Source organism: Tyto alba, unplaced genomic scaffold (assembly GCF_018691265.1).
Source record: "Tyto alba isolate M040663 unplaced genomic scaffold, T.alba_DEE_v4.0 Super-Scaffold_10, whole genome shotgun sequence".
NCBI classification, from domain to species: domain Eukaryota; kingdom Metazoa; phylum Chordata; class Aves; order Strigiformes; family Tytonidae; genus Tyto; species Tyto alba.
In genome coordinates, this window is record NW_024881262.1 from 23,288,859 (window position 1) to 23,307,323 (window position 18,465).

The window sequence follows — 18,465 nt, forward strand, 5'->3', positions numbered from 1 at the left end:
AACCAAGTCTAGTCGTTGTGCTAAAATAATTGCCCTCTTTATTTGCTGCTTCCCCTTTTTGGCTTGCTTGAGTGGAGGAATAATTCTCCTTTAACACTGTACAGATAATATTTGATATGCTGTGAGTGATGATGAAATAGGTGGTAAAGTAATTGTGACTAGACATACAAAATGCAAGCTGAATTTTTCTTGCAGCCTTTTGAAAGAAAACTGGAGTAAAGGTAAATGATTTTTTGTTTTTTTTTAAAAGAGAACAAAAAGTGATGAATTAAAACCAATTTTAAGCATAAACTTCCCCCCAAAAAATGAGGAAGTATAGAAATCTCTCATTTTCTGTTGTCTTTCCAGTTCTACCAGAATTAAAGCTGCTTTGTGGGGCTGATTTTCTACAGACATTTAAGACACCCAATCTCTGGAAGGAAGAACACATCAAAGAAATCGTGGAAAAGTTTGGTTTGGTCTGTATTAGCCGTGCTGGTTCTGACCCTGCTCGGTATATCAATGAATCAGACCTTTTAACTAAATTTCAGCACAATATCTTTCTGGTGAAAGAATGGATTCAGAATGAAATCAGTGCAACACAGATACGCTATGCCTTGTGCAGAGGATTAAGTGTAAAATATCTCGTACCAGATTCTGTTATATCCTACATTGCACAGCATAATATCTACACAGAAGAGAGCGAGCGGAAGAATGAAGGTGATTTGCTTCGGCCTCTTAAATTGCGTAACACAACAGTAAACCCACTAAATGACTGATGTCTGTAGTGTGTGAAGTAGACAGACCTGGCATTTTTTCATGTAAAGTTCTTGAGAAAGTTGTTTCTTGTTAATGAGGGGAACATACACAAGTCCAAAATTTCTTGACTTCATGTGGTGTTTGAAATTTATGGTTTTGTGTGTGGTAGTGCTTAAGCAAATTGGGATGCTCAACTGCATGGATTAAGTAAATAAAGTATAGCTTCCTTGTGAAAATAAGTAAGATCTTAACAATAAATAGTAATCTTAAGCAATATTAATCTCCAGTAATACTTAAGGGTCAAACCTAGTACTTTCCTGAATTGTAATTCTGTAATCCTACAGTTTTAGCATGAAGATGCCTTACTGTTCTGAAACAGCAAAATAAAATGGACTGTAACTTATATATATATATATATGACTGCTGAACATTGACTTTTTAGGACCCTGAATAACTTTTTGTATTTTGGCTGTTTGGGCAAGATATCGAAATAAGTATCTTTCATGCAAGCACTTAAAACTGCAGGCAGCATTCTTGTCACTTTTAAGCTTCCAGATTCACAAATGACAGACCTTATCCCCAGATTTGAAGTGGGTTTGTTTGCTTCTCTGATCCAGAATCTTCTGTAAGAGTAAGTAATTGCCAAAGCCCTGCAGTAGATAACATATCCAAGAGGAACTTCAACTGTACCATTTGAAAATGCACAGTGGAAAATGAATGAAAATAGCTAAGAGGCTGTCTGAGTATTTAAGCCCTAATGTTACCCAGAAATATCTATTCTCTTATATGTCGGTTGCTTATTCTGCTGATATCTCATTTTTGACTGAAGAAACCTTCAGAGAATACAGAATTTCTATGAAGTGCTACTTCTGTGTTTTAGTGTTGCTTAAATTAACTGAAAGCATTCATTCAGTAATGATGTAACACCAATATACAGAATTAACCACTGCTTCTTGATATGTTTCCACCTAACTGCCCCTTTTTGAGCCCTCAGTTGGCCAAACAGCTTCCACTCTAGAATTAAGGTGCTTGTTAAACAAGTCAGAGTAATACCAGACACAAATTGCTTTCACTGAATGAGTCTGTATGATCATTTTCTGAAAAGGTGGTGTAAAGTAGCTGGAACATATGCAAGGAAGAAGGGTTCACTTCAAAAACCATACCAAATAAGCACTTTTATAGCTTTGGCTAATATCCTAAACCAAAGCTATTTAAAAGGTTTTCTCTGAGTGGCATGACAAATGAAGAGTAATATGCTTAAAATGGATCTCCCAAATAATCAGTAGCTGTACACAAGTTATATGGAAAGTGAATGTTTCATTCTGTATAAATCAAGTCATCCTTCCATTGTTAGAAATCTCAGAGGTTTGGCTTGTGGAAGGATTTAAAGGCAACACTTCAGCAATAATCGGATTAGAAGGACTTGCATAGCTACATAGTCTAAAAAAGAGATAAAAGAAACTAGAGTTCAAACTTGCCACAAAGACAGCGAGCTCTGTGGTGCAGAACAACACACTGTTGTATGACTTTGATTTTGACAGTTACCTAAAGTAAGGATGCCTGCAGATTTCAACGGTTACTGGAAAATGGTCAGCAACGACAATTTCGAGGAGTACCTGAAAGCACTGGGTAAGGTTCCCTTCATGTTTCTTTAATAAATAATTAATAAATGCAACTTGTCCTAGTCTTCACATAAATCTGTTGTTTCTTGTACAGTCATAAATCATTTCTGTAAGAAATATTTTTTTCAGGAATGCACTCTAAGAATTGCCTTATGCAAAATTGTTTTGTCTTAAGCAGCCTCTACTTTTTCCATCGGGAAGCTTACATTAACAGAGATTAAACCACATAGCTTGAAGAGGTAAGTGACTGATTTCAAACTTAAACAACCATAATTTGAAAAAGAATAAAATTTTCATGTGTAATAAGGAGACAATAATGTACTTGGTGCAATTTTGTGGTTTTGCATTTGGTATGAAGTACTAGTATTTCTGTAGAAATATGGAAGGCATTATTAACTGTCAAGTACACTGTTTTTTCAGGATTCCACATAATCAGAAAATCAAAACATTAACTTATTTAAATTAAAATAATTAGGTTATGGACTATTTCCAGGTGAGAAAGCTGGCCTGAAAGAACTGGACACTTACTTATCTTTGTTCGTTTTAGCTCTCTCAAGCGCTACAAGATTCTTTTTGTGATAGACTTTTTCTGGATCAAAATAATTCTTTTTCTTTTTCAGATGTAAATGTTGCTGTAAGAAAAATAGCAAACTTGCTAAAACCTGACAAAGAAATCCTTCAGAATGGGGATCATATGATCATTAAAACGCTAAGCACTTTTAGAAACTACATCATGGAATTTGATGTAGGAAAGGAGTTTGAGGAGGATTTAGCTGGGGTGGATGATCGCAAATGCATGGTAAGAATTAGAACTGCAACAATGGACAAATAAAAATAAATACTAATAATCTGAGGCCTTTCACAGACCACATCTGTTAACCATTTTGTGTGGCTATTCCTAAAATTATTTCTGTACTTCTCAGTTTGTTGAGAGGTGCACACAGTTTTTAGCATGTGTTTACATTAAAGGAATGCTAATTCTAATAAGGAGCACAAAACAGTTGTATCAGTGAACGAATAGTAGTTTCAGTGAAACATGACTCAGTTGTACTGGGATATTTGTTAGTGAAAAAGACATTTAGGTTCAGACTTTTGGAATGTCTTCACTGAGTAATGTTTCACATTAAAGGAAATAGATTGATTGCAGGGTCAGGCACTATTCCCCATGTGTTAGAATGGCCAAGTGCTTAGAAATTGCAGCTTTTCTTTTTTGCTCTTGTTCCTGTGCTTTTTCCTTCCTGGGTGTATTTATTAGAGCAGATGTGTTAATTAGCCTACTGGAACAAATCTAACAGCAATCAATAAGCAAACACTAAGGACTCTGCCTTATGAGCTCTTTTTGCTTGCCACAGAGAAAATATTTTCTAACTTATGGCTGATAAATACCAATTAACAGGGCAAAAATTTGAGAATAACAAGTTCTTTCCTGTTAGTTTGAAAGCATGACACCTGCAATATCCTACAGTGAAGAAATCGATACACAAAAGAAAATTATCTTGGGAGGAACTATAGAGGAGAAATCACATAAAAGAAAATTAATAGGCCATTTAAATAGTGCCATTTAAAACTGATACTGTTCTCTTACACTAGGATATGCAAATTTACTTTTGCTCTCGTAGTAGCAGGAAAGGGAAAGACTGTGAAGATCAGAAAAAAAAAAAAATGGCTAGCTAGTGAGTGTGTCAACTAATCCTTCTGTACTCCTTGATACAGAGTAGAAGCATGACAGAGTGCAGAATGCAAAATTCACAGAAGGGAGAAGCAATGTGTATTTGTGTATAGGAAAGTGCTCCAATGTCATAATGCATTTTTGACTGCTGGAAGACTCTTCATCAGGATGATGGGATCCAGACCCACTGAACAGTTACGAGCCCGGAGCAATACTTGGACTGAGTGGCTAAATTACTATCAAAGATAGCAGTGTTCAGAATATCTGCTCCAGTGCTGAAAATATCTGAAGTTCTCAGTGTTTCTGTTTAGAGAAGTACTAGTTTGTGTGTATACAGAATGGTGTCCATCTAAGCATTATCTGTTCTTAAATACCATTAAACTCCATCTAAAGGACTAAACTACCCTCTACATGTCAGAAAGAAGTAATTGAGCTCTGAAGGTGTCTAGCATGTACCTGCAAGGAGTTCAGACAACCACTGTGATGAAAAATCATAAGCAGAAGACATGGAAATGTGGCCCTTGCCTAGTCCTGCTTTTGAAACGCTGAATAGATTTAACATATAACTCTTAATTCCCTGACAAATGCCCTCAATATTTTATTATTTGGAACAGGCCAAAATTCTCTATGCTATTTTTCTAAATTGAGTGATGGGGAAGAATTCAAAATGTTGAACCAGAAAGAAGACATTACAGAAAGATTATTCACGTCACTACAACAGCTATTTCATTTGGATTAGAACCTAGTTCATCCTACTTCCAAGGGTTGCTTAAACACTTTATCTATTGGCTGTTTATTGCAAAATGCTTACTCAGCCTTGGAAGCAGAAGGTAACAGCATCATCTTGCCTTTTCCAAAAGAACCCAAGGGGTAGTCAGTAACCCTGACTGTCTGGTTTGTTAAGAATAACTTGGGCAAGTAAAACCACACAAACACTCAGAAATCCCCCATGTCTCTTTATGGACTCCAGTAACAGATACCAACTGCAGCTGTACAGATAAGGTCACTGATCACTGGTTCTCTGTTTGCTTTTTAGCAACGTATCATGCTTTATAGTTCAATTTTCTTACCAAAGGTTTCTTTTCTACATGAGACCTCAGTTTTCTCAAAGGCAAAGTAGTACAAGAAGCTGTTTTTCTGAAGCCGCTTCAGCCCAAATCTGATAACCATTATGTCAGGCAAAACTTGGAATTGTTTAGCAGCAAAATAACATCAACGATCCAGAAGGACTCTTGTCAGAGAAGGGTCATGGAGGTGATATAAGAGATACCAGACCACTCCTTGAGTGGTGTTACAAAGAAAACCATCATAAAAGCAAAGGTTGAATATCATTCTTGGTGTTTCCTTTTCTCATCTATAGCTTATGAACCTGCATGACACAAATGGCTTAATCATTAATAGCCTGTGTAATGGGAGAGGTTGTGAGTCAATTATTGTTATTTATAATGTGGACTGAGCAGACCACTGGGCAAGTTTTATCCAAGAAGCTCAGTGTATGAGAAGTACAAAGTAACATGGATAAGACAGCTTACACATTAAACATTAATCTATATAGCAGAGCAATCATCAGGAAACTAGCAAATATAACCGTAGAAGTAATTTATCCAATAGGTATAGAACATTTTTTCTTCCAATAAGAATGTATCATCTAACTAGAGTTAACAGCAGTAAAAATATTAGAACGGTGAACAGGTTAGATATGTATAATTCACTGAAATTGTGCTCACCTTCCAATTGTAAAACAAGTCTTTGAGTCAGAGTGTGACTTCAATAATTCTAAATCGGTATTCTCTGTGATGAGTAAAGTCTAAAAAGTTTTGCTGATACTTATTTAGAAGTTGAAGGTTTGACAGTAGGAGTTGATATTCCTGTGATAGTACAGCCCCCCACCCACTGTCATTTCGATTAAGATTTTTCCATTTTTATAGTTGGTCATTCCTGGAAGCCTGTCTGAACTTTGTGGAACAGTGACTTAATTGAGCTGGATAAGCCTTAACAGTTTCAGTTTGTCCCCTTTTTGACCTTTAACTGTCACTTTCTTGTATGCAACGTGGTTTTAGGTGATTTTTTTTTTTTTTTTCTTAAGGGATGTAAGTAACAGCAGTTGATGACATCAGTTCCCTTAAGATTTTGTTTCTGTTGGAAAGTAAAAATTTGCTACTTTGAAATCTAAAGAAACTCAAAACCCCTGCTAGTTTAGTTAAATATGCAATTTCTCTGTTCTGTAAAACTAAAGATGAGGACAGTTGACCACACAGATACATAAACACAGGAGAAATTGCTAATCACAGTACAAGTTACTTCCAAGAAGACAGATGATGCTCAATGCACTCTAAGCATTACTGAAACCAAGTGTGGAGCAAGCTGCAGCACAGCCTAGTCTCTTTAAGAAATGCAGACAAGACATCTGCATTCGCTTAGCTCCATAATGCTATCATGAGTCTCCTGGAGTTTCTCCCCAGAGATTTTATCCCCTAGATAAAAGTTAAGTAAGTTTCTCTATTTGTTAGGCAATTTTGTGAAAGATATGTTTCTGCAAGTTTAATCATACTTAATATTTAAAGCTGTTAAAAACCTGGCAGTTTGAACTGCAAAGGTAAAATTAAAGTTTACGTATTCAGGAACATCTTCTATTCTTTGCAGATGTTACAAAGTGCACATTAGATGGTGTAGAAAGATGTTTAGAACATTAATATTAAATTATTTCTCATATGATATAAAGTTTGAATCAGACCAGGTGAGGAAGTTTTTACTACTTTGAAGAGTTTGTTCCTTATTTTAACTGGCAACATATATCAGATGTATAGTGTACAAGATAGAAATTTAAAGGTAAAGGGATAACTATGGCTTTGGTATTTGCTGAACTGAGTATTTGATCCTGCTATCTTCATTCTTGGTGAAACTCCAGTCTCATTGTGAAATTTCCTCAGTTTTAAAGATAAATTCTGTAATCTCTAGCCGTGATTAATTTAGTAAGCATCTTGGGTATTGCACTAAGTATAAAACCTTTTTATAGGCACATAAACTTTACTGGGGAAAAAATTTACCGTGCAGAAAAGAGGCGAGACCTTATTGAGACAACAATTACTTGAAAACCATCTGTGAAAGTGTGTCTCATTCATCACCAGATAACTTTATCTCCCTTTTTCCCCATCAGTAATAATCAGCAAAGCTGAGGAAACATCTACAGTGTGAAATATGTACCAGTAAACATAAGAATAGGGCAGGATTGGACACAAAGCAGAAAGTTAGCCTTATGTGTCTTCAAGGTGTATTTGCTTAGTACATCAGTCAGAAGTTTATAAAAAAGGCTAAAGGCTGAAGTTTCATGTTCCAAGTCTTTGCACCCAATGAATCAAAGCAGATTGAGAATAGGATAGCTCAGATGCAAAATTACTTCCCTAGAAATTTTACTTTTCTAATCATTTTGCTGCTGAAGTCAGAGAAAGTTTTTGCATTATACTTTTTCTCTGCTGTTCAGGCATTTAAATGAAGACTGAATTGCTTTAGCTCACACTATCCAGAATTAATCTGTCTTTTGACAGAGACTAAGGGCAAGTGATCTGTTTAAAAAATCAAGGAAGATTCTGTGTTCTAAATATGGAACAGAAGAATTTCTCAGATAACAGAAAACAGCGTTAGTTGAGTTAGAATTGAATATTTGGCTAAGCGAGTGAAGGATGCTTCAGTAACTCAGAGCCTTGTGCTCTCTGGCATAGTAATTTTCTTCTTACATTGAAGCAGGAAATGAAATTACAATGACTGGGGACTGGTAAACAGATAAAAAGGCAAGAATTTGAAACTGAAGGTGGGAAATCATACGCATTAACCATTTAGTTACTCAAACCTGAATACAAGCAGAATATAACCATGGATAAGTTATCAAATGGTTGTTTAGGTCCTATTATTGGAAGACTTGCTGGGGTGGGTTAAGGAGTGCTAGAATTCACTCATCAGATCTATCCTACATTTTACCATATGAAGTATTTTCCTGAAAATATATAGTCATTTATCGTTTCAGACAGCTACATAAGGGTTGTTCATAGGCACCTGACCAATCCTATCACACACCACCAGTGCTAGTTATATCTGCCCTATCCTAGTGAAAGGAGGTAGATGGTTTGAACCTCATCATGGCTCTGTTCTAAATAACAAACATGCCTAATGTGAAACTAACTTCTCTCTATTCAGGAAAAATGCAATGAAGTTTAATTGTTCTGGACATAATTTGGTTTGTACTGCTGCAAGGTCAGAATAAAGCCCTGTTATAAAATCACATGGCTCATGAAGCTTATTTAACTATTTAGGCAGGGTTCCTCTGTTCCACAAATGGAATTCCCAGCTGTTAATCTAGTTTAGAGTAGGTACTAGAATGAAGACCTTGCTGCCAGAAAAACAAACAAGCAACATTCCAATACTTGAAATTTCAGTAAGGATCCCCCACAGGGTGAGAAGACTCAATATAAATTATGCCTGTCTAGTAAGATGCAAGATCAGCAATATGTCTTTACTTGATCCCTCTGATTAAATGATTTTGTTTCTTTACCTCTTCAAATGCTGTTCTTTTCTTTTTGGCTTGTATTTTCTCATACACTTTTTTAGAACAAGGATTGTTCTAGAATGACTGTTGCCGGGAGGTGTTTTTGTGTCATTGCCTGTATTTATATGCTAGTCTTTCCTCAAATCTAGTGCCCTCTTTTTGCAGTACTGTGAATTCCCCAGCTCCTCACTGGAGCTCTCCGTTTCAGGGGGTTTTAATTGATAGAAGATAGTCCTCGTGTTTTTCTGTTGCTACTTCCAACCATTTACAAATCATTGTCCACAAGTGAGGAAGAACAGTCCTCCAGTCAACCCCTCTGAGGCTCCAGAGAACAGAGGTCCACTCTTGAGTCTGTCTCAGGCTCTCTAAAACTCTGGCTCATTCAGTCTCAGTAAAGGGGAGCTGTTTCCTTTTTTCTGCCTTGTTTCACACTGCATGCTTTTTTGACATTACTGCTTATTACCTATAAGTGCTATGCTCAGCACATTTCGCGGTGATATCAAATGAGATCTCTAGAATCTTTTGCCATATAATTTAAGATGTCATTAACTTCAAATTTTGCAGTGCTGGATTCATGTCTAAAACCTAAGACTGATCAGAAGGTTTGAGCTCGTTGCTCACAAAACCACTCCTAACATACTGAAGCTTTGTAGGGGAGGTGGTTTTAGATGGGCTTAGCATTTCAGCTTTTTGTGAATCTTAAAAAGCTCAGAGTTATGAGTGCATAAAATGCAATCAGAAAGATTCAGCTGAAAACCTGAGAATCAGACTTACCAAAGCCAATTTTTAATGACAAATTGTTAGTGTTATATACAATTGTATCTTGCTAAAATTACACAGAGGATAAATCAATTATACACACTAATTTAAGCAGTAAGTGTCTTAGAATCAATTCCAATCCTTGCACAAACTGAATTGGATATGCTGTTTTGTACTTTTTTTCTGGCGTATACAAGTCTTTCTGTATTATCTGTATACAATTTTATTTCACTACAAAAAAAAAAAATCCACCATTCCTAAGAAATAAAACATTATGCACTGTCCAAATAATGATTCTAGTCCTCCTCTCACATATTGTTACCTGCATAGCCTGGAGCTTTGGCACATTTACTTTCCTACTCCCTGGAGCATGTCTAGTCATTGCTTTCCATCAGTGCTCTTATGAGCAAGCATTCGAAATAAAGGATTTGAACATTTAAGATCTGATGCTATCTGACAGCAGCTTACCCTTTGATCTAAAATTTGTCAATCCAATCCTAAACCCCTTTGCTAGCAGTGGAGATGCTGACAATCATAGAAGCAAAAGACTGCTTCTGTAAGTGTCTCATCTTTTGACGGCAGTGAACGTCAGTAAGCTTATCAGTCAGGTACAGAATGCCCACACTATAACCAGCTTGTCTTTCAATAACAATCTGAGTGAGTTTATAATGCCATGAATAAGTTTCAGAGTCCTGTAGCTATAGATAACCTATTATGAGACATCACATCTGTCAGCCTCACAAGCAGATGAAATATGAGTTGTATTGTACTACCAACCATTTCCAATGAGTGAACTTAGGGAGTTCTGTTGCTGCATGGTTAAAAATAGGAATGATGAAATGGGAGGTTAGATTTATAAGTGCTTCTACAGGGTTGAGCTGAAGTTAGTAAGGAAAGGAAATCATTCAACCTAACTATAGGATGGCTAAATACGTATAACCATTGTCCAGCAATAGTATCTTGAGATAAAGTCCAGGAATACACCACTAACTTTTCTTTTGGGTTTCTTGTTTTCTCAGTAGTTTGTCTGTCATCAACCTGCCAGGTGCCGATTTGATGAGATAAAAGGAGTTACAGGATGGAGAAATGGCAAACTCTGAACTTGGTTGTAGCCCTCCTGTTAGCAGTGTGCAGCATGCCTCCTTCACAGAAGGTCATAGGTAGCGACTACAACATTACAGAATACCCCTTCACAGTTGCATTAGAGTTTCTCTGTGATATCAACATTTGTTTATTCCATCAGCTCTTCATTTGATGAAAATTTCCCCTGCAGACTGCTTACCAGAGGTTTTAATATCACTTTGATACTTAGTACAGATGAAAATGCTTTATCTTGAGACACTGTTAAATATCGTTGGACATATTGCCGCGTTTGACAAAAAATCCTAGGATATTTTCTTTGGTGTTATTTGTAAACACAATGCAAGACACTGCTCAAATGGGGTTTTTCTGTGTCAGCTGACCTAAACAACTACTTACCATTGTTTAATCCTTCTTAAATCATAATTACAGTTGTAAAATGGCTGGTCGTTCTCATAGAGAATTACTGGACTGATACTGCATGGAGTATGTAGTGCAGTTTCAGAGCATTGCAGTCATTGCTGCACCATGATAGAGAGACAACACTCTGAAGGGAAGTGGAAGAAAAATAGAACTGGTACTGCTGTGTTTCTCCTACAGATGAGAAATCAATAACATATTTTTGATGAAAGGTGGTAGCTGCAATTCATATTTGTAAATGCAATGTGTCAAAAATCTATGTAGCGTTAACAAAAAATGTTCATGGACTACTTTAAAAAAAAAGTTATTTTCTTTTATTTACCTGTAAAATACATTATGTATCTTCAACTGCAGAGCACATGCCACAAGCAAGCACACTAGGTATAGCCAACATCGGGATGAGAAACATTGTGCAGCCCCAGCATGAAATGTTTTTGCACTTAGACATCACTGGGAAATTTAAAGTTATCTGATAAAATAGTTTGATGACTATTTCACTGAATTATGAAAGTCCGTATCTCTGGCTGTGTGTCAATATGACTTGCCTGTAGAAGCTGAAAGTAGTATCTATTGTAATTCTGCAACACTTCGCTACTCTTACTGCTACTAGAGAAAATGCAAATACATAGTCAATAGATTTGTTTTGTTTATACTAAATATTTCATTCGATAAATCTACCTTGTCTCATAACTGGAAACAGTAACGAGACTACTTTAATTACCATTTCTTCTAGCTTTAATTTTCAGGAAGATGGTGTTGCTATGCACATGTAATTAAATCTTCATAACACAAAGATTAAATCACTAACATGTGATTTATGGCCAAGTGAATGTCCAAGTAATAAAAGGAAAACATCTAAGTACACAAAAAAGTGTAATACTGCAGAAATCGTATCATAAAACTAAAGAAAATTTGAACATTTTTGTGTTCTCAGGTTTCAAAGGCTTCTTCACCTCCCAGAGGAGTTCCATGCTCTCTTATTACACCTCAAGAACAAAGAGTGTGTAATCCGAAAAATGTGCAATATTGGTGGTTAGAATTTTTGAAAAAAGTTAAATTGAGACAAGACTCACTCTTATATATCTCACTCCATTAACTTTTATTGTGCTCTTTCTGTATTTTTAATCACACTCTTGCCAAATTGCATTAATCACTATTTTCTATTGAAGTTTCCTACAGAATTATATGCATTTGACCTAAGAAGTATTTGTCTTAGGTTTAAGCATAATCAGGTAGTAAGTAAGCAAAACATAGGCTTGCTTATGATGAACTAGATTATGTACTACCTAGTTGAAAGGAATAAATTAAGTCTTCCATTTATCCTGCAAGTAGTACAAGATGCCCAAAAAGGCAGGAGACTTCAGTTTTAGAGAAATACTACATTTTCATCTAGTTGGTTCTGTTACCATCAGGACACTGCAGCTTTCCAGTGTCCTCAGAGTTTCTCTACTTCTCCTCCTCTTGTTTGTGGAGGAAGATGAAGAATAGGAACTGTCTGCCTGGGGATGCAGTGCTCTCCAAACCCTGGCAAAGATTTTTAGTCATTCCAGATAGGAGACAGTAGCTTAGTGTCTGCAATCAGGCAAATCTTAGGTAATGCTATTATCAAAATGGTGGCAAACACGGTTAATTATAAAAGCCTACTTTTCTGGAAAAATTTGCTTTATTAAAAAGTAAAGCATTTCTTTATCTTGACTATTAGCAGCAGCCAGTGCTTATAGAACTGCCATAACAACTCCAACCTCAACTAATACTCAACGTGTGTCTCAATAGAGATATTTGGAATGGAAGAACATGTTTCCATCTGAGTTAATAGAGAAGTTTCTATCCCCTGTATTAGTTGTGTCTTTTATTATATGAAACATTACAGTTTGACAGAAAGAAAGAAAATATAAAAATGCTAATGATTAATCTCACTGTCATAAAGTGGTTGATCCTGCTAACAAAGAAGAGGACATTAAGTTCTCCTGCAATATATTCTCTCCTTTATAACTTTCATAGCAAAATGGTCACATATAAAAATCAGTAGCTGTATGGTTTACTTATATCCCTTCAGTGTTTGTATTTCTCAAAGGGAAGGCAGAGGATGATAACTGAGAATATTGGCTGATAAAACAGCTTGGTTAACGGTCTGTGGTACACTCTTCTTGGTTATCACCAAATTGCCAAAAGCAGTATCTAATCTCGACTGGAAAAACAAGAAATCCAGAGAAAAAAGCATGCTGTTTTCTGAGACGAAACAATTTCAATCACCCTTGGAGGCTGAAAAACTTAACTTTTCCTTGTGCTGCTACAAACATCCTCAGTTGCACCCGAGTATACTAATCTAGTGAATATTATCAGGACTAATAACCTTCACAACTGATTTTAAACATTAGTAGTACTAATAAAGTTTGATATTACTTTATCATGGTATATTGCTTTTGAATTCACATATAAACCCACAAAATTTGACTATTAAGCTAGTCTAATGACTAAACTATGCTGAGATAATAGTGGATAAAAATAAGTGTTGTTACTAAGCAAAGTTGCATATACAAATGCTTAATTCTGCAGTATCCCTCATCTCTACAAATCATCAGTAGAAATAAGGTTAATTTTCTTATATATTCAATTTTTAGAATCATCATAAATTCTTAGATATGTTAATTTATAAATTAAACATTTTTCACTTTTACTAGTATTATGTGTTATCTTCTATCTCCAACTGGATGTCTACAGATTCAAGACAGATATGGAAGAGGATTTAAACTTTGATGACCACATTAACTATGGCTTTACCCAACTGCTTTGTTCTTTCCTGCATTAGCATTTTATACATTAAAAGGATATGGCTTTTTTAAAATGTGATCTACTACTTGGTTCAAATATGTCATTTTAGAAGAATGAACAGAAGAATTTGTGAATGCATTTTCCAAATTTGAGAAACTTTTAGCAAGGACACATGAGTTTCTCTTTCAGAGACCCCATATGGTGCAAACAGACTATATGAGATCAATAACAATGCCTTGCCCAGGATTATCTATGCTGGCACTCTTTCTAGTGATTCATTTTCCATGCTTGCTTAGTTTAAAGCTTCCCAGGGGTGGAGACTGCTGGCTGTACTCATTTAAAGATAGTGACTATCATGGTTATCATTTAAGAATTAATTGTTTGTGACAGACACAAATTAAATAAATAGGGCTGCATAGTTCTTGAATGTTGAACTGCTTTTAGTTCCCAGAATGAAAAATGTAGGCTGACTTATTTTCTTAGAAACTACACACGATGGATGCAGTAATTTTTCCTTTAATGATTGATCAGAATTCATCTTCTCTCCATATTTGACTACTCATACAGTCAGTGGCTGAAGACTTTGACAAAGGTAGACAGTGATTCCATATTTAGTCCTCAGATTCACTTCAGACAAGCTGGTTTAAAAGCCATATGCTAATATTAATGTTAAACTATCCTCATGGCACACGAATTGTCACTGGTCTTCCCCTTCCCTCTAAATATTTTACAGAGTATTGCTTCTCTTTGTCTTAGGGAGACGTGAAAGGCAAATCATCAGTAAAGACGAACCAGAGTAACAAGCTGTAGAATACACCCTCATACATTTAGGTAGTTTTATGAGTCACATTCTACTCAGGACAGCACCAATATTCACAGAAGTGCTATGCTGAATCCTGCAACACCTTCCTCTGGCTCTTATTCTGCCAGTCCTGGCTCAAGTAGTTCTCCAGCTACAGTTACACAAAGTAGGATGTTGGCAACGTAACCAATTTGATGATACTTCAAAAGCGCTCTGCTCAATGACAGAAGGCAGATTAAGACACAGGGAAAAAACAGCTCAGGATTTAAAAGCCTTGCTCATCCATAGCTGCCAGGAGGTGGGTACTTTTTTCAGGTAGAGCAGCTGGGGAATCCTTCTTATGGTGGAAAAAGCAAACTGAATCTCAAGTTTTCAGCTCCTTTTGCAAACACAGTGTTAGGGTGCACATCCATTCTGCTGCTGTATATGTCAACAGGGAGAGAGGAGTATGCTCTTATACAGTGATTTTTATGATATTTTTTTCTGCATTTAAATAGCTTTATTTCATCCTTCCAGGTTTTGACAGGCAGTTAGGCAGCAACTTCCTATTTAAGCTCATTTCTTTAGTAATTATTCTAAGTGTTACAACACTCTACAATTACTGCTCTTATGAGATACATTAATCACTTATTATATTAGAAGTTTTGCTTTAAGGAAACTAATCACAGTATCAGAGAACACTACAGTAACACTGAACATGTCTATTTTGTTAGACCACCGTATCCTGGGATGGAGATAAGCTTCTTTGTGTACAGAATGGAGAAAAAGAAGGTCGTGGTTGGACCCAGTGGATTGAAGGAGATGAAATGCACCTGGTAAGCTCATGTAACAGGTTTTAAATGCCACTCTATTAAAATGGTTAGGTGTAATGCAGGAGGCTGTGTGCTATGCTATCTTGGCTTACTTTGACATAATTATGTATTGGCATGGCATTTGACTTGTTTCTAAAGCAACAATTTCATTTGGAGCCATTAGGCTTTTATGTCCCATACAAAGACTGCCTGATTTCAAGGCAGTACTCTTTCTGTGTTAACTGTCTATCCAGACATACCAGTTTGAAATGTTTACACTGAGGAAAACGTGTAACAGGATGTCCTTCATACAGTCTGTGAAATACACAGTATGGGAGCTGGTGAAATTATGCATCAAACAATAAGCCATAAGGGGAAAATGCACCATTGTTCTCTTAAAATAATTACAGGCCAGACTGCATTATAGCCTAGAGAATTAAAACAGCAATTAAGGTTTTGAAATGTCATGTTCTTTCTGATCATCATTTTTATCTTTCTAAGTTAACAGGACCTGAAAGAAGATGCCTGCTCTTTTCTCACATAGCTCTATATAGCATCCTCACTCTCTCATCAATGTGGGTAAAAGGCAGTCTCCCTACTAAATAAATTATTTTATTTATTTAGTAGGAAGAATTCCTTCCTAATAAAATCCAACCTCCGTTTCTGTTCACTGTCCAGTACTGTTAGCATTCAGCAGTCTAAATGGATATTCTCTAAATATACAAATCAGTAGCAGAGTTATGAAATCTTTGCAAAAGTACCCCAAACCCCTTACTACTAAACACAATTTTCAGGAAGTACTGGAAGTCCCAAAAAACAGTTCAGGAAAGGAATGTATATGACAGATCTTACCATCTGGACTACATACTTGATATAATGCATGTAGGGAGAAAGTTACTGTGTAAGTGGTCACTTTACAGCTGAGGTCATGGGCTCACTGAAATGAGGGGAGAAGCAATAAAAAGGAGACTCCAGAATTTCCTGTGTATACATATTCCCTCTATCTATCCAAAAACACACTTCAGTATTTTCACACTACCTCCCAGCTTCACAACAGTTGCTGCCATGACACCAGGCCTCAGCCCTCTCAGAGTCTATGCTGGCAAGCGGATTGCAATTAGTCATACGTTGTCTGGCCTAGAGGTTCAGCTTATACCTTGCTGCAGTCATACACATACATGCATTTATCTGCACATCCATGAAGCAGTAGCACTAGTTGCTCTTGGTTTTCTCTGTATTGGCATCCTGGTTTCTGTCCCTTACCAGCTGCGTGGCCATAATCTCTTCCCATGTCCTGTCCCCAACACAAATTTCTTTAGCCCTGATTTCTGCTATCCTTATTCTGATTCATGATCTAGCCATACAACCTAGCCACGGAGTTCCAGGCTAGACCACTCTCTATACTTGACCCTGTTTGATTTTAGAAGTCATAAATTCAGACTCAGTTGCTCAAACATATGAGTCTAGTGCCACTTTAGATACCCCAAGGTAGCCTGACTGATCTGAGACTGCTTTTTCAGAAGGCTGTGAAGAGTTCTGTGTCATACTTGCCAGCTCATGCAGGCATCCATGCACTCAGTGGCACTTGTACAATTTAACACAATCTGTCTCTCATGTACACATCAGTCGATACAAAATTACTTCATGCAAAGGAAGTAACCCAGTATTTTAGAGGCTAGTCCCCCATATTTCAATTTTATCACTTTTTATATTCATTAACTTCAAAAGATGTCTTTTTTATTTCTCTGAATCCTTGTCAATGTAACTCTCTCCATTAAACATACAGTAAAAGAGTCCCATTTAGTATCTTATTTTTGACCAGCTAAGATTACTGGGTCCTGTACTGTTGAGAGTCCTTTGATTCAATGGGAAGTTACCTCTAAAAATTGATACTTCGATAGCTTTATGATGCTATTGAACTTTACACAATGAGCCAAGTGTTAATTTAATTCTTTCCACAGTACTGTAGAGAGTAGTACCACATCCTTTAGTAAGTTTATCGCTTCCTATTTTCTCCATTTCATTCTGTGGTCTGTACTTTGTAGTTCTTTTTCCTCCTTAGATTCTATTTTATGTGAGTGACTTATTTGACCATTCTCCATTTCCTTTTGCGTTCTATTGTCCTTTTCTATTGTATTGATTGCTTCTGCTCTGTAGGTTTTTGTCACTGTCAGCACATCTCTTAGCCCTTATTGCACACTCCTTCGTTCAGGTTACCTATACAGAAGTGAACAAAACAGGTCCTAAATAAAATCAATGTATCAGTCTGCTTGTTTCGTCAATTCATCATGAAGAACTTTCTCTTACTAGGGGCGAGCAACATACGCCAATAAAGTTACTTACTCGGTATAAGGTTTTTTAAATATGTCATTTTATCCAAGTGCCCCATAAGAAAATGTGCATAACTTCTGAGGAAACTCTGCCTCCCGTTTCCTCAAAATACTCTAACAGATTTACTATAAGTCTTATCTTGAAATAGAAAGTACATCCCTTTTGCCAGGTCATATATAACCTTTGTCATTATGTCCCTTAAGAAGTTCCACTCCTTCTTCCACCAAAACCAATCAACACCTCCACACATCTCCACACATACTGTGTGTTTGTCTCAGGTCTAACTTAAATAGTTTCGGTAATGGAGAAGGTTAAACTGCATCCTCAGTGAGATTAGGTAAACAACAGTAGGCCTCACAAATCAGTGCCCAAAATTAAAACATCATTGCACCTGCTTATGCGTAGTTCACGATGATCCAATGACTAGCAAGTAGGGATTTTTGAAAAGCTCTCATGGGACACAAAGGAACAGCAGAAAACATTAGGCATCCATTATGGTCAAGTTCAGTCAAAACTCACTGCTGTGCTGTGATTTATAGACCTAGATCAAATCTTCTGTACACAACTACCTGTCCTTTTCTAGCTATGATCATTGTGTTGCCAGAGTGGGCTTTTGGCTGATTTCTGGTTTTGTATGTTTCAACTACTTAATCATCAACAGATTCAGATCTAGTTATTCAGTCCATCCCCAAATAACTTTTTTATGTGTTCAGAATAGAGAATGTCCATTTCAAAGACCTAAGCAGTCGCCCACACTGCTAATAGAGAATAATGCACCAGGAATGTATCTAAGACCTTTAAGATCTGAGTTCCCTAAATAACTTCTCTTACTCCACCTTTCACCGGAAAACAAACCCTAACCAGTTGGTTTCCTTAAGGATTAAAAATAGGCTAAAATATGTACAAGCCACCCAATTAATTTGATAGAAACTTGTGGATTC

At 36.4% G+C, this 18,465-nt stretch overlaps 1 protein-coding gene across 3 annotated transcripts in view; it reads left to right on the plus strand.

Annotated features, from left to right (window-relative positions):
* Nucleotides 1-18,465, plus strand: part of LOC104357853 (retinol-binding protein 1) — a 37,193-nt gene that overhangs the window by 18,369 nt on the left and 359 nt on the right. Inside the window, exons 5-8 of one of the 3 annotated variants that reach the window (XM_009963348.3) lie at nt 349-458; nt 2,280-2,367; nt 2,981-3,159; nt 15,116-15,217. In XM_009963348.3, coding sequence (XP_009961650.2) covers nt 349-458; nt 2,280-2,367; nt 2,981-3,159; nt 15,116-15,217 — 479 coding nt within the window. Of the gene's footprint in view, nt 1-348; nt 459-586; nt 700-2,279; nt 2,368-2,980; nt 3,160-15,115; nt 15,218-18,465 lie in introns of those variants that run through there. The other 2 variants (XM_033005494.2, XM_009963349.3) reach the window with 2 other exon arrangements.